The sequence below is a fragment of the Zootoca vivipara genome, chromosome 3 (assembly GCF_963506605.1).
Source record: "Zootoca vivipara chromosome 3, rZooViv1.1, whole genome shotgun sequence".
Lineage (NCBI taxonomy): Eukaryota > Metazoa > Chordata > Lepidosauria > Squamata > Lacertidae > Zootoca > Zootoca vivipara.
Window position 1 is genome coordinate 90,071,788 of NC_083278.1, and position 23,808 is coordinate 90,095,595.

The 23,808-nt window shown below is 40.9% G+C and overlaps 1 protein-coding gene across 1 annotated transcript in view; it reads left to right on the forward strand.

Annotated features, from left to right (window-relative positions):
- The first annotated feature begins 9,362 nt into the window (after nt 1–9,362).
- Nucleotides 9,363–23,808, forward strand: part of WDR26 (WD repeat domain 26) — a 38,178-nt gene continuing 23,732 nt past the window's right edge. Inside the window, exons 1-3 of the mRNA XM_035111428.2 lie at nt 9,363–9,843; nt 11,649–11,748; nt 11,964–12,020. Coding sequence (XP_034967319.1) covers nt 9,461–9,843; nt 11,649–11,748; nt 11,964–12,020 — 540 coding nt within the window. The 5' untranslated portion in view covers nt 9,363–9,460. The remainder of the gene's footprint in view (nt 9,844–11,648; nt 11,749–11,963; nt 12,021–23,808) is intronic.

Consider the following 23,808-nt stretch of genomic DNA (forward strand, 5'->3'; position numbering starts at 1 on the left):
GGAAGTCAAATAATGACAAAAGTAACCAATCAGCAGCTTAGCACCTCCCTTTCATTTCATGTGCTAGCAATTGACAAGGTAACCCTACTTAAAAGCTAAGGGTTGTGTTTTAGCTGTCTGAAGATCTTACTGTAAAGTTCAATGGGTCTTACAAGTTGAACTTCCACAGGCAGAAGGACCACTGAGTTCAATGGTTCTCACTCCCATGTAACTATGCAAAGGATTGCAGTCTTACTAATCCTAATAAACTGGATATTGTACTATGTACTCATGCTATTTGGGGTGTGTGCGTTTATAATGAAGGATCAGCAAAGCTGTCTACATTTTTATTCTCGGCTTACGCGTGTGTCTATTGGCACTGCCATACTAAGCTCCTGCAGTTCAAAATTTACCAGTACAGTACACCACTAAATTTAAATTTGTATTTGGCCCTGGATGTGCTATTTTGGTAAAGGATGAAAATTCCACCTAAACATTAGGAAGAACTTCCTGACAGTAAGAGCTGTTCGGCAGTGGAATTTGCTGCCAAGGAGTGTGGTGGAGTCTCCTTCTTTGGAGGTCTTTAAGCAGAGGCTTGACAGCCATCTGTCAGGAATGCTTTGATGGTGTTTCCTGCTTGGCAGGGGGTTGGACTGGATGGCCCTTGTGGTCTCTTCCAACTCTATGATTCTATGATTCTATGATTCTATGAATGGATATTGATTTGAAAAGGACTGAAAAGCACCTTCTTGAGGGTTTAACCTCTTCCATTTTAAAACTGGTGGTGTTTTATGATGTTGGCTACGTAAACACTATACATTTAAAGTACATTTCCCACCACCACCACCAACCTGGAAAGCGTAGTTTGCCCCTTACAAAGCTATAATTCCCAGCACCCTTAACAAACTATAGTTTTCCACACTTCTTTGAGAAGAATAATGTGCTTTAAATGTATGGTGTGTGGGTCATATGGATGTGTTACATTTAATAGCATTTTCTGCATCACAGGTACAAATGTCTTCAGTGAATGTATGGTGCCAATCATTTGCCTATAGTACTGCACGAAGCATCCAGGGCCGGCTCTAGGTAGACCCCTGGTGGTGTGGTGTGTCAGGGCACCGGGCCGGTAGGCAGGGCGCCACGTGGCAAAGCCACGCGGAAACCATGCTGCGCCCTGCGAGGGCGCCGGAGCGATCTCCGCCCCTCAGCACCAGGGTGTGCGACATGCTCGAGACTGGCCTGGAAGCATCTGCAAGTTAAACAGTTTTCTGGTGCAAAATAGAAATATAAGTAGAATTAACAGGGAAGCTCAAGCATTAAGGATAATAGACACTTTATTGTCATTGTACTTTAAATAGTACAACAAAATTGAATGCCTTCCCTTAAAAACAAAACAAAAACACAATTACAGTCATACACATACATATTGTATATTCCTGTGTATGACTACTTTTTAACCCAGGAAAATCTTCTCAAAAGTCGGGGGTCATCTTATACGCCGGGTCGTATTTCTTATACGGTGAGTATATCCCAAACTCTATATTTTAGCTGGAAAAGTTGGGGGTCATCTTATACGCCCAGTCGTCTTATACGCCGGAATATACGGTACACACACCCCTATTCTGTTACACTGTCTTTGTTTAAAGTTGTGGCTTCCAAAGTTTTTACAGTGTTGGAGGAGAAAGTTGCTTATGTTTCCTTTTCCTTTTTTGTTGCATATTAGCTCTGCTTCCCTTTTGAGGCAGGTTGCTTTGTATATCTTGAAAGGCTCAGTTTAAGTTTTGCACATTTCCCAGTAGCGCGGTAGTCTGCAAGTGTGGGTTAGTGAAGAGCAGTAGTTGGGAAATGGAGGATTAGAGTGGTGTTCAGTTTATTTCAAAAAAAAGTAGGCACAGTCCTTGTTTCAGAACTTTATCCCTCACTCAAGAGATCCAGTAGTGTTCTGGGTTAAAATGTATGCTGGAGAACAGATTACAAACTGGGACTCTCTGAAAGAGAAACTTGCGTGAAAATTGTGTGCAATGCTAGTCCACGCCTGCAAACTGCCCACAAAGTAAGCTTATATACTACTTGATTGTTTAAAAAACCTAGTTAGGGATATACACTAACAGTGGTTCTGTTCCTTCCTCCTGGGCTGTGTTCAGACCCCTGGGTGCTCACTTGTGGGGTGCCTCAGGGTTCTGTCCTCTCCCCCATAATTTTCAACATCTACATGCAGCTGCTGGGAGAGATCATCAGGGGGTTTGGGCTGGGTGTTCATCAGTATGCGGATGATACCCAGCTCTACCTTTCTTTCAAATCAGAACCAGTGAAGGCAGTGAATTTATAGTGTCTGGAGGTTGATAGACGACAACGGTGAGGTTGAGAGGGGCTCTTGTCGTCTGAGTATCCCAGGACCTCTATACACATTGCCCAGGCTTGAGACCCTGGGCGGTCACTTTGGTACCACTAACAGACTGGTTTGATTTCACCCCTGGAGGCACACTCCATTCCATGGGTAGGCAAACCAAGGCCCGGGGGCCAAATCCGGCCAAATCACCTTCTAAATCCGGCCCGCGGATGGTCCGGGAATCAGTGTGTTTTTACATGAGTAGAATGTGTCCTTTTATTTAAAATGCATCTCTGGGTTATTTGTGGGGCATAGGAATTCATTCATTTTTATTTATTTTTCAAAATATAGTCCAGCCCCCCACAAGGTCTGAGGGACAGTGGACCGGCCCCTGCTGAAAAAGTTTGCTGACCCCTGCTCCATTCTCTTTTGAGACAGACAGGTGGCAACAACAACAATAATTTCTTAAACTAAACTTCCACTGCCACTTGTTCATCACTAGATGCTGATTTTCAATCAATTTTGGAAAGAGGCTGTTTTTTAAGGTTACAAATGATCAATTTGAACCAAAGCATTACCATCCTGAGCACCATTTTGTATCATGCATATTCAATATAACGGCACACAGCAAATGCACAATAAGATGGTAGTGGGTGGATAATGAAGTTGAGCTGGAGGTTTGTGTCAATGGCAATGTGTCATGATACTCAGCGCTGTTTCTCCTGCTGACATGTTTCTAACTCCACTGCATTTATAATTTTCTGCTCCTGCTTTCAGCCTTCTATTCCTCCTTTGTATCCCCTCCTCCCTTCAACAGCACGATCCATTTCTTATGACAGGTACCAAATCTATAGTCAATTATTAATTTTTTTATAAAAATAAAATATATAGAAATAAATAGGTTAGGCCAGGCTTCCTCAACCTTGGCCCTGCAGATGTTTTTGACCTACAACTCCCATGATCCCAAGCTAACAGGACCAGTGGTCAAGGATGATGGAAATTGTAGTCTCAAAGTATCTGGAGGGCTGAGGTTGAGGAAACCTGGGTTAGACTAATAAGCAGTGACAGGTCCAAGATGCTCTTCATGGGTGAATGGACATTTGAACCCTGGCCTCCCAGGTCCTAGTCCAACACTCTGATCACCAACGCATCAAACAAGAGTACAGTTGTACCTTGGAAATCAAATGGAATCCGTTCCAGAAGTCTGTTCGACTTCCAAAACATTTGGAAACCAAAGCATGGTTTCCGATTGGCTGCAGGAAGTTCATGCAGCCAATCGGAAGCTGTGGAAGCCCCATCAGGCATTCACGTTCCAAAGAACGCTTGCAAACTGGAACACTCACTTCCAGGTTTGTGGCATTCAGGAGCCAAAATGACTGAGTACCAAGGTGTTTGGGATCCAAGGTATGACTGTATATAATAACAAAGTATAGGATACATGTGCATTTTGCTTAATATCAGGTGAACATGGATTAAAAACCCAGCACTTGAAATTCATTAAGTACTGTACATAGTAAATGGTGTGGACACAGCCTAAATAAACCACTCTGTACAACCAGTAGCGAAAAGGTAAGGTGTTCAGATAGTATTAAGTAACACAAAAGTTCATTCTCTTCATTTCAGTGGAAATGTGTGTGTGTGATTAGAATCAAACCTATGGAGCTTCCTAGTTCTTCTCATTTCTACTGTGTACCATTTTTAACTTATAAAACACCTATTTTGAAAATTAGCTATATGGTACTCAGGGCTTTTTTTCCAGCTGGAACTCATGGGAACTCCACTGCGATTCTAAAAGAATTCATGGTGAATTCCAGCACCTCTTTTTCTAGAGAAATAGCCCATCAATAGCCTGATGGTACTGTAATCATAGAAACAAAAAAAAAAGTTAAAACAAAATAAAATAATCCTTCCAGTAGCACCTTAGAGACCAACTAAGTTTGTCATAGGTATGAGCTTTCGTGTGCATGCACACTTCTTCAGTATCTGAAGAAGTGTGCATATCTGAAGAAGTGTGCATGCACACAGGGCCGTCTTAAGCGTATCTGGCGCCCTGGTGCAAAGATCCCTCTGCCCCCCCCGCCCCGTTTCCCAGCGCGGCTGTCTGGCACCGTGCATAGCGCGGCGCCCCCCTGGCGGCCCGGTGCCCTGGCGCATTGCACCACCCAGCCTTGCCTTAGAGCTGGCCCTGCATGCACACGAAAACTCATACCTATGACAAACTTAGTTGGTCTCTAAGGTGCTACTGGAAGGATTTTTTTATTTTGTATTGACTGTGTCAGACCAACACGGCTACCTACCTGTAACCAAAAAAAAGTTGTTCTCAATTGATGTTTATCAGACAAAGCTTCCAGATGTTTACAATTATGTTTTCTATATGAATCCAGGGAACCATGACAATTCCAGTTCATAAGCAAATAAAAATTAAAAGGAGTGCCAGGATGCACTGTAATACCAGGGCAGGCTACTCAGGTTATAATTGGATGTAATTAACACCTTACAAGTTGCAGCATTAACGACTAGTTTGTGCATCATACCAAAGAGTGAGGCACACTTCCCTGTCTTTAAAAATAAATCTTTTTTTAAAAAAGTGTCTTTGATCATTGCTATTCTAAGCAACAGCTCTGATCCAATATTGTTATATGTGAGTAGCAAACATAAACTCAAACTATTTTTGAAAGGAAAGCTGTAGTGTAACACACGCAGAGACCACACACAAGAGCATTTCACTGACAAAACCACAATATTTGATGATTTAAAAAAAATATTGGAAAGAACTCTAACCCTAAGCATTTCTGTTTAAGTGGTTAAATTCCTCAAACAGATTCAGTTACAGTTTGACTATATTTGAAAAGTAGTGGAATGTGACTAGGAATACAGAGATATGTTCTTCTTGTTGTTGTTGCTAAGTCGTTTAGTCGTGTCCGACTCTTCGTGACCCCATGGACCAGAGCATGCCAGGCACTCCTGTCTTCCACTGCCTCCCGCAGTTTGGTCAAACTCATGTTCGTAGCTTCGAGAACACTGTCCAGCCATCTCATCCTCTGTCGTCCCCTTCTCCTTGTGCCCTCCATCTTTCCCAACATCAGAGTCTTTTCCAGGGAGTCTTCTCTTCTCATGAGGCGACTAAAACAGAAAAGAGGATGCTCACCCGTTTTAGAGAAACTGCAAACATCTTCCTTGCATTGGCTCCCAGTACATTTCCGAGCACAATTCAAAGTGTTGGTGCTGAGCTTTAAAGCCCTAAACGGCCTCACTCCTGTATACCTGAAGGAGCGTCTCTACCCCCATCGTTCTGCCCGGACATTGAGATCCAGCGCCGAGGGCCTTCTGGCGGTTCCCTCATTGCGAGAAGTGAGGTTACAGGGAACCAGACAGAGGGCCTTCTCAGTAGTGGTGCCCGCCCTGTGGAACGCCCTCCCATCAGATGTCAAGGAAATAAGCAGCTATCTTATTTTAAAAGACATCTGAAGGCAGCCCTGTTTAGGAAGTTTTAAAGATTTAATGCTGTATTGTTTTTAACACTCGATTGGGAGCCGCCCAGAGTGGCTGGGGAAACTTAAATTATAAATTATTTATTTTTATTATTGAAAGATATGTGATCAAGTACAATAAAGCCCTTTCTTCTGGTCACATCTCTACAGATCTTGAAAGAGCGTATTTTTATGCTGCAGTTAGAAAAAAATTCTGTCTTTCTCAGCACATTTGCCACATTCAACTTACTTTTTAGTCACTCACTGGCCTGAAGTGATAGTGCAACTTTACCCTTGCCACACCCCTAAAAGAAAGGAAGACGCTCTGATAGTGAAGGAGGGATGGGACAACAGCCAGGAAAGAGTCAATATTACATTCAGTATGCACCAGTCACTCAAAATGTTTTCCTCTCTAGTGAGATACACATTTTTGCATGAAAAACTGAAAAGTGGAGAAATATCAGCATTTGACTGTGTGAACACCTGAAACTGCAGATAAATGCAGAAGATGCAGGGTTTTCCCCACCATCAACCTCAATAAATATCCCTCTAATATTTTATGAAGAAAATGGATTAGGTTAGTTTAGCAGGACATAAATGGTATAGTAACAAATGTGTATTTAACAACGGGCACAGTAAGCCCCTTCAGTGAGGAGTAGTGGCATGCTTTAGCTAAACAATGTTTCAGTATTAACCTTTATACATTTTTATTTCTGTTTGATAATTGTTGTGAGTGAAGTGCTCTACCAGTGCAATCTAAAGATATATACTGAGGTAAATACCATTAGAATTGCAGCCTAAATGTCTGCTGTTACCTGAAGAACTGTGCGGAGGGGAAGTTGCCGCTTCATAACATTTATGGGTGGTCTAGAAATTCAATCCATAATATTTTAATAATAATAATTTAATATGTGATAATTTTTTAGAAATAAGAACTTTAATAAATAATAATGCTGTGTCTTGAGTTATTATATTTGTTTGTTATTGTGGTACGTATATCTGTGTTTTTCTGTTGTAAGCCACACTTTGATCTTTGGATTAAGGGTGGTACAGAAATTTGATAAATAATAATAACAATTTATAGTGAGAGACCATAGGCATTTTGAATGTAATTATTGTTCATTACATATGTATATACATTGGCTGTTCACTGCTACTCAGCGACATTACACATCAATATAATGGCAGGAAGTGAGAAATAGCATTGTATTCTGTGGGAGCTGGTGGTACTATTTAGGTAGGATGCTCGGATAATTACATTTTATAAATCGGCATTAGGCACGGCACAAGGCTGGCCAACGCCCATGCCTTGTAAAAAGTACCATAGGATCTTTGTTGAGAAGGAGTAGCATAATTGTATTCTGATGTCTCTTCCAAAAAGATGGAAACTAAACAAGACTCACCTAGTGCACTTGGGAGGTCAGCATCATATGAAGAAGCTTCATATCTGAATTACCAGTCACCAGCATTATAGGCCAAAGATCATAAATATTATTTTGGCACCTCCAAGACTTAAAAACAAATTTATTATGGCACAAGGTTTTGTGAACTGGAGTCCATATAATTAGATGCATGGATTGTTACCCTGAGTTATATAGGTATTGTTGTAGGTATGAGATGGCAAGGGTTAGTTACAAGATGCCTAATGGAAAGGCAGACCCAGTTGTAGTTGGGTCCTTTCGAGTTTTCAGCACTATCAATAAGCAGTTGTTATTCATTCATTGTGTGGATTTCTGCAAAACCAGGAAGATCCATACACCAAGCTGCAATATTTCTCCATGCGTCAAGCTACAATATTTTGTCACTGAGAAAAACACAACTCCTGCCCACAGTATATCCTTTTGTGATTGTTAGCGCTACATAGAATGTATTGGCATGAGAGCCACAAGCATCTACTGGATAGTGACTGGCCTGTCATAGGGTTTACTCCCTCCCTCAATGTTCTGTTTCCCTTGAAATACTTTTCACTTTAAAGCATTTTACAACATTTAGTATTTTTTAACAGAAGGCAGTACTAAAGCTAACCCCTGCTCTTTAGGGGGGGGGGAGTATTTTATTATATATATATTGTTATCATGTATATTTTGTTATGCAAAAGCTATACACAACTGCCCCCTAACACCAGAGCCCCATTTTCCCCCATTAAATGGTAAAGGCTATACTGTAATTCCTGCCGTAAGGCAGGGCTTGCCACTCCTACTCTATTGTGTGGGGAAATAATATTGAAGTTCTAGCTCAAGGTAGGGGCACAAAAACAAGGGGGAGGGATATTTTTTAGTCTGAAAACACTTTATGCAAATATGTTTGTGTTTCTTACAAACACCTGTTACTGTACTTTGATGATAAAGGTATATCCATCTATCCAACATCCAGTGCTTTTTTTCTAAAAAAAATATTTAGGGGTAACTCTTTTTCCTACTCTTATTGTAATTCTGCCCCTCAATGAAACCAAACTTAGATTCACAAAATGTTTAGGGGTATGCGTACCCCCCTGCATCACGCCAGAAAAAAGGACTGGATTGATCGATCGATCTATCTACATATACATATACATATACATATACATATACATATACAGTACATATACATATACATACATGCCAGAAAGGGAAGAAACCCACTCAGAACTGAAACAACAGTAGCCCTATTAGTCTTGCGGCGCTTTAAAGATGAACACATTGGCCACAAGGCTCTTTGCTGTTCCGAATAGAAAGATTCAACTCACTTCTAAAAAAAAAAGTAATTGGTAACTATAAAACAATGTTTCAGTCAAACAAATTCGGAGCACATCAACATGATAGTTCCCGTTTATGTGTGCCATTTCAGAGCACGGGGAAATGAGGGGGTGTGTATATATTTACATATACCTCCAGCCTTGCCCTATATGGGCATATGAGATAAGCAAGGTAGAATCATAACAAGCCAGCCAGCCTCACGCAAACAGTCAGGTGCGGTGACAAAGCGCCCACCTCAGCCACCCCAAGCAGGGTCTGTGCCCGCCCAGCGGGTGGTGCTGTGGAGGCCAGCCGGAGCCCCTCACGCCACTGGCCCTAGGCTGCCCCTTCTGCACTCTGCACCCCCAGAGCCTACCCCAGGCGGCGGCGGAAGTGAGTGTAGGGGGCAGTATAGGAATTTCCTGTGACGTCCCGGCCCGGACTCCATTAGGCTGCAGCTAGGCAGAGAAGCCACAAACCCAGCGGGCTAGTGGAGAGGAGTGGGCCGGGCGCCTGGGGCTGCCAGGCGGTGGGCTTCGGGCAGCGTTAGCTGGAGGGACCCTAGAGCGGGCGGCGGCGGCCGCTGCTGTCTGAGGGGCGTCGAGGAAGAGGGACCAAGGCTCCCCCCACCCCGCTCCTCACCCCCGCCACCTCCCCCACCCCACTCCCACCCCCGCCTCCCCTTCCTCACTCCCCCCCGGCTTCCCACCACGGCCGCTCTCGGCGAGGAAACTCTGGCCTCCGCTTCCTCCTCCTCCGACTCGGACACCGGCGGAGCCTCCCCGCCACCGCGGAAGAAAGCGCGGGCCTCCCCGGCGGCGGCGGCGGCGGAGGGAGCAGGAGAGCCCGGGGCTTCCGCGGGCAGAGCAGGCCTCACCTCGTCCCCGTCCCCCTCGCTCTCCGCCGGGCTCGCCCCCCCTGCTGCCAACCCCCTCAGAGCCAGCGGCGGCGGCAGCAGCAGCAGCGCCATGCAGGCCAACGGGGCAGGAGGGGGTCAGCAGCAACAGCAGCAACAACAACAGCCGCCGCCGCCGCCGTCATCGTCGCAGGGTCCGGAGCTGGGCTGCCTCAGCGCCCAAAACGGCGAGGCCTCTTCGGGCTCGAGCGCCGGGGAGCAGCTCGCTCACGCCAACGGGCTTCTGCCGTCGGCCAACAACAACAACGGCGGGGGTGGCGGCGGGCCGAGTGTCAACAACGGGGTTTCGGCCCCCGGGGGGTCCGCCGTCGAGATGGGGGGAGGCAGCGGCGTCGGGGTCGGCGGCAGCGCCCTGAAGAAGAAGAAGCGGCTCTCGCAGTCCGACGAGGACGTGATCCGGCTCATCGGGCAGCACCTCCACGGGCTGGGCCTCAAGTAAGTGGGGCAAGCTGAGGATGAGAGTCTCCATTAATGCCCTTCCCAACTCAGCGCTATGTGGGGCGCGGAATCTTCCGTGGGGTGCGGAAGTGGGCCCGAAAGATGAGATTTCACACACACACACACACACACCGTTTTGGCTGACCCATCTCCCGAAACCTCTGTTTTGGCTTTGGATTTCTCGTTGTTGTTTGTGCTTTCCCCCCTTTTGAATCACGGCGAGGCTCACGTTTGAGGGAGACCCAGCTCTTGGGGTGGGGTCGGGGGTATTGCTCTTGTAAAATGCCTTTTTTGCATCCAAATCTTTGAGAAGGGGGAGGAGGATACAAAATAGATGAGGGTTTGTGCTGATGAGAATAATAGCCATGGCCGACTTGTTTATTTTAGGGCACATTATATGCCCATGGGAGAGAATCCAACACTTTTGTGTGGCTGCCTTAGCCCATATTTATCCCAAGGAGGGGCACTTTTTGTCACAGATTATTCTGTCGCAGTTTAATATCAAAGAGAGATGTGGGGGGGAGGAGATAAATCCAGGGAATGAAGGGATGAAGGCAGTGAAACTATGGGGCCTATTTTTTCAGGCCTAGTCCTGTGTGGACTTCCTACTCGAGAACAGGTAGATTCTTCTGTCAACTATGACAGTACGAAGGCCCAAGAACATAGTAATAAAGGTGAATTGGTGCAAAGATGGTACAGATAAAATAGCATTTTCAACACAACAGCGTACGGAAATCTCTTTGTCTATAGTCTTAAAACAAGTATGTTGAGTTAAAAAAAGCAAACCAGTATATCAAAATACTTATGATTGTACAGTCTCTGTCATTGGCTTTAAGATGAACAGTATGTTTAAAATGCAATTTGGATATAACTATGTCTAATGTAGTCTTTGAATATACTCAGTGTATAAGTACTTCAGAAAATTAATGTCAAATGTGTTGACTATTCTGTTGCTTGCAGCACTGCAGTACTTTGAGCTGAGTAATAGGCATGCAGCTGGGGTGGGGGAGGGTGAAAAGCAAATAAATGCAGGACATCAGCAGTTGGATTAACAAAACAAACCCAACAATAGTACAATATAATAACAGCTAGAGAATATTGAGATGTGGACGTGTAGGAATATGTACTATAGGAAAATCATGGCCCCTTGTATGCCAAGAGCTTGTGTTATTGTGGGAATGGATTGGTTTTAATTAACTTGGTGCACGAAACAAGCACACCACTGAAATAGGGCAAGTTTACAGCAGCAGGTGACAACTCGTGACTGTTCATAGACTACACCATAGTAAATGTGCTATTTTTAGTTTAAAATGTGAAGGGGAGGGTTGTGGGTTATAGAATAGTCTATTTTATTAAGATCCCAGCCTAACGGACAACTGACTTGAAGGCAGATGATATATTGGTAGGGAATAACATGGTGCTCGCTGCATCAACAAAATTCCAGTTGCTATAGGTAGGTAGTTCTAATCACATTATAATCTAAAGTCAACGTTTGTGTTTTCATATGAATAACATGTTGTTAAAACAGTGTGTTTTTATGGAGCCATGTTTTTCTTGATCATCAAAATAGTTGAGGAAAAATAACTTTATATTTGTGAAGTTTATACTCCATATGTAACTTGTGGATGTGAGGGCACAAGTTTGTTTGCTGGAATTCATTAGAACACATTCCAGCATCTTATTTTTCTTAAGGTGGAACATATTTTTTAAACAATATTTTGGATTTACGGCTACATGGATGGCTTCACTGTAAGAATAAGATTGGTCAGCTTTTTTTAAAATACTGTACCTCTCTCCTGCAGCCAGACTGTTGATCTTCTAATGCAAGAGTCAGGATGTCGTTTAGAACATCCTTCTGCTACCAAATTCCGCAATCATGTCATGGAAGGAGAATGGGATAAGGTAATGGAAGAGACATGCAACTGCCTAATTATCACTAGAACTGCAATCCTATACACAGTTACTTGAGAGTAAATCCATTGAACTTAGTGAAATTTAACTTTGAATAAGCTTCCATAGGTCTGAGTTGCAGATTTGTTGGTTGTGTGGTGCTGTTCGTAATCCTTGGTTTATCTCTTTTTTCTCTCCCTTTCTATTTTAAAAACTGCTACTTGTAGGCTGAGAACGACCTGAATGAACTCAAGCCTTTAGTGCACTCTCCTCATGCAATTGTGGTAAGAGAGATTATTGAACTGTTTCAGATATAGTTTATTTTATTTGTAGTAATACCATGCCTCCCCCTCCCCCCAAATTTGTGTTGGGGTACACATGTGTCTTAAAAAAATAAGTATATACACCAGCCCACCTGATATTTGTAATGAAAAGCCTAAAAAATTTAAAGTGTCATGTCTCTCTCGTGTCATGAGTGTATTTGAACACCCTGCAGCAATGTGGGCATAGATATATAAGTAATCTCTTGTAAGTCACTGGTGAGAAATATATACATTTTTGTGTTCAACTCTTTAATTTGTTCTTGAGTGAAATTGTTCTGGGCATGCCTTCCAGGGGATGATATATGGTCTCTGTGAAGTGGCATATTTGAATAAACATTAGTGAAATGCAATGACTCTTTTCAGTTGACTTTTGCATTTATGTAGCTGTCTAGAACTTGGGTCATTCTCTGTAGTTGTCTGTTTAATTAAAACAAGGCAGTCTTCTGATCATTGAGATGATATAGCTCAAATTTATACATGGGAACTAAAACGATTGTGTGTGCGCACACACACACACACACACACAAAAGGGAAACAATGTATTGTGTTTACGGGAAACATGAAATACTCTCGACCACTCTTATCATCCAAACTCTTCTGTACTGAAGGTTGCATGCATCTAAGTCATACTCTGAGTACCGTAGATCCATTCAAATAAATGGAAATTACTAATGTAATGTAAGTACATTGATTTCAGGGGCTTTTCTCAGAGTATGGTTCAGTTGGAAAAACCCTGATTTTTTCATATATTCAGCTGCCCTGTCATTATAGTGCTGTATTTTTCCTCTTATTCAAGTGGAAAATACAGCGCTACTACAAAAGTGACTATGAAAACAGTGAGGAATAGGTTGATATTGGTTTAGCTTTCTTCTGGTTGATTTATTTGTTGTCAAAAGGATATTTTCCTGTTCTCTCTTCCCTTCCCCCATCAGGCAGGAAATGAAGTATGGAAAAACAGATGTTTTGTTAAACTTCAGTTGCTGCCTGGAAGTATTTGTATCTTGTTCTTTTTAATCAAATCAAAGTCTAATCATGCATAAACTTTTCCTCTCAGACAAGTAGAACTGTGTCACTTTAAGAATGGACAGCTGATAATATGATAGTCAGTACTTAGATAATATAACCAAACAGAACAAACAGATGCTATAAAGTGCAAGAGTTGTGTAGGAATAAAAAATGTAACTGAGGTGAATATAAATTGAGGTAAAATCTTGTGTTTTTATTGAGCACATTGCATAGAAGTGGACTGGCATTCTTTTTGAGTATTACCTTTATTGGAGCAAGGAGTGTTTTCACCATTCATATATCAAAAAAGCAATTTTGGGAAAGTGTATTGAAGTAATTGGGAGAGACTGGTATTTCTATTTATGTACAAATGTAGATAAGATGAATAAGAAATACATAATACATTTTTTAAAAAATTAAAAGACACTGTACTGTAGTACCTTTGTCCTCTTCAGATTTCTGAGAATAAAATTTATCCTTAAATCTTATTCAGATAATTTCACAATAAACTTCTGAGAATGAAATCCAGAGTATTTTTCCTAGAAAATAGGTGTTTGCCTTTATATTCTGAACAACTAGTTTCTCATTAGAACTCACAACAGAAAGACATTTAATTTATTGGGATTTCAACTGATGCCTCTGGTGATATTTTATGGGTCATTTTAGGGGGGGAAATCCATAGATGTTAAGACGAGAGAGAGAGAAGTTAAGGGGTGGAATACTTCTCACATTATGTGTTTATGCTTGTAATAGAACACCCAAAAATATACAAGACTAAGTCTTTATATTTGGATTATATTTTGGTCAATCCAATTTAAAACTATATATCTGCTAGATGCAGGCAACAGGGGTGAAACTGCTAAAGTAGCTGTTTTAGCAAATGCTGCAGTTGGACAATGTTTGGGTCTTTTTGATAATATCTAGTATATTGTTTTCATGATGGCACATTTTGATTTTACATTGTGCCATCACTTTTCCTTTTGTATAAAACTTTTGTATTGCTTATTTGTTCTGACAGCTAAGCCTTCACAATAAATTGAAATATGAAATAACTATGAGAAGCATGTCACTTACAAATGGGAGAGATGCTCCATGTACCTCAAAACATTGATAAAAGAATCAATGAATTTGAAATGTGTTTTCAAGCTGGACCTTTCTTTGAACAGTCCTATGGTACTATATAATTGCTGGTGAATCAAAATAAGAATTAATATGGGAAGATGTTTAGTAAACTTTATTTAAAAAGTAGTTTTTAGGAGCTGTGTTCTTTTTCTCTTATATTAAATTTGTACACACCTCATCTAGAAGACTATAGATTATATGTTTTCAAAATATAAAAGAAAAAGAAAAACGAACTCCTCCTGCAAGCAAAGTTAGCATCAGAGCCTGTGTTTGTGTGTGTGCATGCACATGCATACGTGCTACATATATACACTCACAATACTTTCAAAAGATGTTTAGGGCTGGGAGATAGTAGATCTTAAGGAAAGGAATCTTAAATTAGAGCAATTACAGAGAAATCCCCTGTATATGCAAACAAATCCGATAATAAACAAAAAGTTATCATTATGATTAATAGCTTGCGTTTCTGTTGACCTTTCAAACTAACAATCTCATGTGAGATTGGGGAAAATTTATATTGCGGTTTTGGGTCAAGCTGCTTAGGGCTCTGCAGCCTGATTCTGTGGGTGGTTCCTTAGAAATAAGTCCTGTTGAGTTCGATAGAACTTTCTCAGAATAAGTGCACATAGGACAGCAGCCTTAAATGCTTAGTAAATTATGCTAGAAGTTACTAGGGTTTACTTCATATGTTCCACTTTTTAGGTTCACGCCAAAAACGTGTGAATGTATTATACAATGGAGTTCAAACATACAGGTACATCCAGGTTCAGGGAGGCTTTTAATGTTTAATAGATTATTGTGTTTTATTTTTCTGTTGGAAGCCGCCCAGAGTGGCTGGGGAAACCCAGCCAGATGGGCGGGGTATAACTAAATTATTATTATTATTATTATTATTATTATTATTATTATTATTATTATTATATTGTTGTTATTATTATTGGGGCTCTAAAGGCCAACATAGATATTATTATTAATAATATTTATTAACTTCCCATCACTAGTAGGCCCCTAGGCAGGTTACAGTTTAGAATTCTAAAAGCTATCCAGGCTGTAGCCTTAAGTGACCAAGGGAGACTGAATTGTTGTCAGTGAAGTGTGTCTCTCCTTCTTCTCCACACCGCCTCATTTGTACTATCTGCCAACGGTGGTCATTACAGCTTTGTGTAGATTCTTTTTCATTTGACTTGCTAACATCCAGTATCATGAAGAGAGCCATCCCAGAGCAGGCAATCAGGCCAACATCCTATTTCTAAGTTTCCAGCCAGAATTCCGTGCACAGTCTTAATAGTGATACATGAATACAGCCGTCCTCCTCCTGCTAAACATTCAGAGTATCTGGTATTCAGATGTATACTACCATGTGTGTGTTTTCAGTCATGGCCAACAGAGCAATAAGATTGCAGGACTTGAGTGGGGTTCCATGAGTTGGCTCATGTTTATAACCCATGACATCGTGTCTCCAAATCAATTTGCCCAGTTACCTTGCAGGAGCCACTTGGAAAACCTCTAAGGGGATAACTAATAGTCCTTTCACCTTCTTACATGTTCTTATAAAAACCAAAAGAAAATGGAACACTTGAGCAGAATCACAGAATCATCAGACCCCATATTCATGTCCGCAGTGATGACTTGGTATCAAAGGCTACAGAAAGAACTAACAAGATTGATGGGGTTCCATTTCTCCTCTTGATCTCTAAGCAAAGCAGTGCTTATCATTCACTCTAGCATTTGTCATACCCAGGCTGAATGGTGGATTGGGAGAGACTCCAGAAAAAAATGATAGCTCTTTCCATTTGCTTTTTTGGATTAGCTGAATGACCACTTGTTCAACAAATGACAAGCAAGACTGTAGAGAGGGCAATCCAGAATTAATCAGGGTGATCATGGGTCCTATATATCAGTGCTCCCCAACCTTTTTATCACCGCGGACCAGTCAACGTTTGATAATTTTACTGTGGCCCGCTGAGGGGGGGGGGCGTTTATTGTTTATATTTTATTTAGATTGTTTTGATTTAATAATTTTAATTTAATTGTATTTAATGATCCTTAGGCGGCCCGGTACCAATTGATCCACGGACCGCTACCGGTCCGTGGCCCGGGGGTTGAAGACCACTGCTATATATGACCCAATACATCTTCTACAGCAGGCATAGGCAAACTCTGCCGTCCAGATGTTTTGGGACTCCCAACTCCCATCATTCCTAGCTAACAGGACCAGTGGTCAGGGAAGATGGGAGTTGTAGTCCCAAAACATCTGGAGGGCCGAGTTTGCCTGTGCCTGTTCTATAGCAATAGAAAAGATTATCTGAGAGAAGTTTATTAACTTCCTCTGTTTCTCTGAATAGTTATTTTAATATTTTGTTTTAAATCCCATATTGTTGTTGGAAACAGAATTGATCCAATAAGTAGACCATTGAAATTATTGACTCAGACTAATGGGTCTATTCTGAGTATGACTTACTTGGATGCCACTTGATGGATATGGCATGGCAGAAAAGGGCTAAAGTAGCCATCTCTGTTCATCATTTTCAATGTTGTATTAAGTATCGTATATTATTTAGCATATATGCCCCTGAGGTTGATCATTGCAATCTGTGGATTTAACATGGAGAACTACTTCTTACCCAAAGCCACCTCATGAATCTATACCTGATCTGGATATTCAGTTATACTACTTTGATCCAAGTCTATTACTGTGGTACCTCGGTTTAAGTACACAATTGGTTCTGGAAGTCTGTACTTAACCTGAAGCGTACTTAACTTGAAGTGAACTTGAAAGTAATGGAAAGTGGATTAATCCATTCCAGACGGTCCGCGGAGTACTTAAACTTAAAGTACTCAAACCGAAGCATACTTAAACCGAGGTATGACTGTAATTGGATTGCAATAACGAAATAGAAAATGCATTGTTCTTATATTAAGATGTTACTGATACAATATTGATAATATCTTCATTCTATTCCAATTCATCATTAATAATCTTTCAGATATAATCTAATAATTATCGCAAATTAAATAATTTCTTCTGAAAGACATTGTGCTTTATTGTGTATAAAACTTAATAAACTTGTAATCAATGCCGAACAGTCTCCAAGTGTATTCAGGGGTATAGTATGTTTCAGGGATGTAGGTGACTAGTTCCAAGCCAAATTTAGGTGGCGTCAAAAGTCCTGTGCTGCTTGCTCATTTACACATTATTGTAGCGGCTGTTCTTCATGTTCTGTAGTCTTCGAGTGTGAAGTGAAGTGAACTACACTAGAAGAGAGGTCATTGGGACAGCCACAGGTTTCTGACACTTGACATATGCTGCTTCCTGTGCATGGTGACAGTATTGGGAGAGATTCTGCAGTGGGTGTGCCTCCAAATGCAGTGGCATATTAGGTTGGATTACCCTCATTCTTTGAAGTTGAGCTTTTGATATGGGAGGTTTTTGTCTTAATTTTGGAAAAACAGGCTTTCTGTGTACTGTGGGATAAAGCCTACATTTTAAAATTCCTTATTCTAGAAAGGGTTACATCTTGAGGGTCAACATGGTACCCTTCAGATGTTGGTGTATTGCAGTCTCCATCTTCCCTGACGATTGGCCATGCTATTCCGACCTGATGGCCTCTAATAACATCTGGAGAGCACCACAGTGGTTACCCCTGCTGTAGAAGGTTAGTTAACTAACACATGTGGACTAAAGGGCGCCTGTGTTGTCCTTGCTTGCATTTCATTTATTTCAACCTTGATTTGACACTTGGTCATGGATGCTTTAGTTGAGATTCCTGTATTGCAGGGGGTTGGAGTATATGACCCTCAAGGTCCCTTACAACTCTACAATTCTATGATTCTATGTAACTATTCACAGGCTGAAGTGGTTTTAGAGACTAAAGTTGTAATTGCCAAGAGATAATTTTAAATGTATGTGTACCATTTGGCACATACTTCTTTCTGATTTATGCTTACAGAACAAGTTTTTAAAATTCCCTGGGAACCTATGTTTAGGCCCTGACAGAATGCTATTCAGTGTACACAATGCTTTAAAAATGGTTGATATGTATCCATATTTTTAAAATTATTTTTATTAGTTTCTCAATTATTAGGGAACCACAGGCAATTTACAGAATTCAGTAATACTGTATATCCAACTAAAGGCAGGGCAAATAAAACATAACCATATCAAATCATACCCAGTCTGAAATGGCAATCATATTTCTGTTGATGAATTGTGGTGCTGGAGGAGACTCTTGAGAGTCCCATGGACTGCAAGAAGATCAAACCTATCCATTCTTAAGGAAATCAGCCCTGAGTGCTCCCTGGAAGGACAGATCGTGAAGCTGAGGCTCCAATACTTTGGCCACCTCATGAGAAGAGAAGAATCCTTGGAAAAGACCCTGATGTTGGGAAAGATGGAGGGCACTAGGAGAAGGGGACGACAGAGGATGAGATGGTTGGACAGTGTTCTTGAAGCTACGAACATGAGTTTGAGCAAACTGCGGGAGGCAGTGCAAGACAGGAGTGCCTGGCGTGCTATGGTCCATGGGGTCACGAAGAGTCGGACACGACTAAACGACTAAACAACAACAACATTTCTGTCGATGGTGCGGGGAGAGATACATGTAAATCTGTAACTAAACTATTTGAAATAAAATCCCATGAAAAATACTGTATCTCTGGGGCCGGCTGAAGGATGCATGGAAAGGCGGTTGCTGCGCTACTGTACACATCAGCTGTTAGGAGGGGAGCCTGAGGAGCCTAAACAAAGCCCTGCTGCACTTCAGTCTCTTCAAGGCTTCCTCTGCCCTCACTGATGTCCTGCACCAGGCTCCAGGGAGGGTCTCCTTGCGAGCCACGAGGACTTTCCACCTCTCTCTCGCACCATTTCCAGGTTTGAATCCGATTATTTATTTCCCAGTGCCGTGTGTCTATGATGCAGTTGTGTGTGAGTTGATCATGTGTAAATGGGAGGGCGTCTGTATTCAATTTTGAATAATCACTTCTGAATTCACACACGTGCATGTATATTGTGTATCTGGAATCATTTTAACCAGGTTGGACCTCAAGGATGTTTAATTTTTGAAGAGAGACTATACTGTTCTGGAATGAAGGGCGGAGCTCTTTCCGCCAGCAAAGGAAATGGGGGAGAGGATACAGTTAGTGACAACTGTATCGTTCCAGTTTGAAGAACCAGAACAAATGCTCTTCGACTCACTCAGGAGTCAGAGGTAGGGAGTTGTAGAGTGAGCTGTATGATGACATGAGCCACTGGCTGTCCCTTTGGAATGCAACCATACGGGGCCTTCCCATGAGTCAGCTGATGAATTTGAATTTATATAATGAAATCAAGTTTCTCTTTCCACATAGAAATTCAGATATTTCCTAACTTAACATACACACAAATGGCTTGCTTTAAACATATGTTTATAACTAAATGCTTTTATATTGTCACAAAGCAAAATTCAAAACTTTGTTTGCATAATTGCCATGACTTTTTCACTACTGAAATATTAATGATTCCTTGCCTTGTACAAAAAGTCTTAAGGAGAAGAAGAAATAATACAATTCAAAAATACATAAACAATAAACAAAGTAATAAACTAAAACGCTGCAAATGATCATATGATGGTTTTCAGAACAGTGATAAAAAACCCACCTTCAAAAACATGAACTACTAAATAATTCCCTTTCAATAATGGCAATATTTGTTAAGAATCAAATATTTAGAATAAAAGATGTTAATGTTGGCACCTGGTTTGTCTCTTTGGGGGTTAGCACTTGCCACTCTGAATGTCTATGGGAAGGTGCACTCTGAGAAAGACCTCTGAAGCTGACCTCTGAGTGGGTAGCTCATATGAGATGAGGTGTTCAATAAAGTACTGGGGTCTCAAGCAGTATAAGGCATTGAAGGTTAAAGCCAATCTTTTACATTGGTCCTGGGAATGTATTACCGTGTTTCTCATATTATAAGACATGTCTTATATTTATTTTTTCCTCAAAAAAACACACTATGGCTTATTTTCAAGGGATGTCTTATTTTTTTCCTCCTCCTCCTGCCACGGCCGGCATTGCTGCTGCGCCTATCACTATGTCTTATTTTCGGGGTATGGCTTATATTCCTTAAATGCTTAAAAATCCTGCTATGGCTTATTTTATGGGTATGTCTTAAAATATGAGAAACAGGGTAGGAGCCAGTACACATGGTCCAGAATTTATTACTGCCCAGAGACAGGAGATCAGTAGTGAAATTAAAAGATTTCTGTTTGGCTTACACTCAGGACATGCAAGGATACGAAGCAAAAACACTCAATGGCAGATCAGGTATCTGGAATTTTTGAAATAAGGACTGCCAGTAGCTAGGGAGTGCAATGTTGTTTCCATGTGTTAGGAAGCAAACTGTACTGGACCTTTGCTGGTGCTACAGCTGTGATCTCATTAAATAAATCTTAGTTAATTTTAAGTGTTGATTGAGCAATTAATTAAATCTGCATATGAGAAAAAACAATAGTTCTAAAGCAGGTGCATGTTTTTAAGGTGATGCACACATTTTATGTAGCAAGAATATTTTTTTTAAAAAAATCAGATTTTTAAAAAATTGCTAACCAGGACACTTTTTAGTCTATCAAAATCTGCCTGTCAATTTCTCCTACTGATTTAAACAATAAATGTTGCAATTCTCATTAATCTAAAAATATTCATAGTCCATAGCTTGTACAATGATAAAATCTGTTGTATATGACTTTTTGTTTTAAAACTGACTTTTGATTTGTTCTCTTTCAAACAAGAGGGTTATGGGTGTAATTTTTAGCAATTATCAGTGTGAAGATGCCTTACATTTGCATATAAAATAAAGCTTTCCTTATGATCAATTTTATTTTTTTCCTTTAAAAAAAAAGAATTCTATCTTACCTCCTGCACTTCATTTGTCTATGTATTCAACTTCAAGCTTTGTGGTTAGAATCCTAGGAGCCTATACTAGGAGCCTTCCTCATTTTGTGACCTCCCCCCCCCCCATTGCACCCTCCACTGTCTGAGTTTGAATGGCATATCAGGCCTTGTCTCAGTCTTGGACTTGGCTCCCTTGTGTTGTGCTGCTGCACCTCCATTTCCACCTTGATAAATGAGATCATTTGTACATGTCGCTGCAATAATTGCACATTCCTCCCCTGTTTACTTTGTACTTGTTTTAATTGTGACATTCCTCTATTTCCTTCCCTTTCTTCTGTAATTTATTTATTATATGTACATTTCACCACATGGTCCCAGTGTTGGCAGGTTACAAAAAGTCACAGTCAAAACAAGTACTGGTTACATTGAAAGCATAAAATAAAACCACAGAACAAGCAATGACAAGATAACAAAACAGCACAGAACAGCAGTCCACAATCTGTTATCTCTTTCGTGGTGTTGTGAAATGCTAGGGGTGTGCAAAAATTAGATATTAAACATTTCAGTGGGTATCTTAAAGGAAAGGATATCTGCTTGGATTGAGTTTGACTTGGAGGCAGGAATAGTATCTTGAAAAATTACTTCAATATTATAAAAGGATGGTAGGAGACTGTAAGGTAAAGGGAGATGCAGTGTGTTCGTTCTCTCTCTCTCTCTCTCTCTCTCTCTCTCTCACACACACACAAAAACACACACACACACACCCCTCTCTTCCTTTTTTGTGCAAAACAAGCCTGCCTGTGATATATCAGTGGTAGAAAGCAAGCCTGGGCTTTTTGAAGGGGACATTTTTAGTGAATATTCTAAAATGGGGTGTCAAACCTGTCTGGTTGTCATACTTGGACACCTCTAAACATGAAAGATACTCTTCTTGATACCAGATATAAGGAGGCTGGTTGTTTGGTGGTGAGAGGTACTGTGCACATGCTCAGTGGGTATTTAATGCTATGGATCCTGATTCAGAGTATACCCTTATTTTTGTCCATTTGACTGAAATAATTAGTTCAGTTTTAGGGGAGGAAGTGGTTTGGTGTTTGAGAGTGCATGATGGTGGTTCTTGAAGTGGGTGTTCCCTTTCATTTTAAAGGTGTGATATATTTAATTTTCAGCAATACGACATATGTATGTTTGCCTAAATGCCCATACATTCAAGAACCTATGCCACATGCTATGGTTTAACTTGTACATGAGAAGTTTAACTCTTTATATCACCAGCTGTTCCGAGAACAGAAGGAACCCTTCTGTCTTTAGAATAAACTGATTCTGTGTTTTTCTCACTCACAGTGTGGTATACATGAGACATAAAGCAAACAGTGGGATGTTTTGCTTTTAATGTAAGGGTTATGGTGTCTGGTGATGTTAACACAGAACAAAGTATGTCAGGTGGAGCCTTTTTGTTTTTACTGATTCAGGAACTAAACAAAACTCTTGCATAAAGTTCTGCAGTTTCATCATGGGGCCATAGTGTAAACAATGTGGGAGTTGAAAGGCAAATGATCATAGGTTTATGGGCTGCCAAAGTAAGGATGACAGTAGTTAGCATTGATCAAATATGCAATTGTCTGTAATCTGGTGGCATTGTGATTCTTGCAGGTTTGAAGTAAAAACTGAGGTCACTATTTCATTTTATAAATAATTAGTTGCTAGTAGGATACAATTGGTGGCTTTGTAAATAGAAAGATTAATAGCAAATTACATTGTTCACTTAATAGTTAAATTCTGCTTTGTTTCATTAAATTATTGAAATACTGATATTCCTTTTTATGTTAGTATATCATAAAAATAAGCATGTAATCTTCCTGTGAGTATGGCACAATTGCTTGACAATCTGAAGGCAGCCCTGTTTAGGGAAGTTTTTAATGACTGATGTTTTAATGTATTTTTAATCTTTTGTTGGAAGCCACCCAGAATGGCTGGGGAAACCTAGTCAGATGGGTGAGGTAGAAATAAATTATTATTGTTGTTGTTATTGTTGTTATTACTACTACTACTGTATTACTACTACTACTACTACTACTACTACCGGTACTACTACTACTACTACAATCGGTGAGCAGACCAACAGGAAGACTAAGCAGAGAGGGACTGGTTGGCCCTTTCTGGTTTTTCTCCCAGACAGCAAGACAGAGAGAGGGAGGGGGAGTTTTGCCTGCATCAGTTTGTTTGTCCTGTTACATATCTGCCTGCAGGTAAGAGAGTGTTTGTACTGATTGCAGTGAGTAATACTGCTTGATTGCTGGCTGAGTTAGGGTGTGGTTCATAGCCTGCCTTATTACAGCAGACTCTTGCCACATGTGGTGGGGTTGTCCCCAAATGGGTTGACATAAAAATGAATCTATATCTTAGGTTATCACTGAAGGGAGGGGGTGTCTCCTGTCAATCAGGATATGAAATTGTAGGCCATGCACTATGGGAGACAGGCATGTGACCATTACCCAGGGTGAGAGCCTGGGAGAGTGGAGGTTTGGCTTGGGGTTTTCTCCTGAGTGAGATACAAAGAGAGAGATGGTGAAATTACTGCCTTTCACCTAACAGTGGAATATACCTACAGCTGGGCCTTTGTTTATTACTTGTGGCCCTAACCTCAAAGCTGTATAGCGTGATATTGGATGATAGAGCTAGAAGGTGTTGGGGAGGCAGGTAATAGGGAATTGCAAATATGCTGTCCTATTTTCAGAAATGGTGTTTGGCAGGG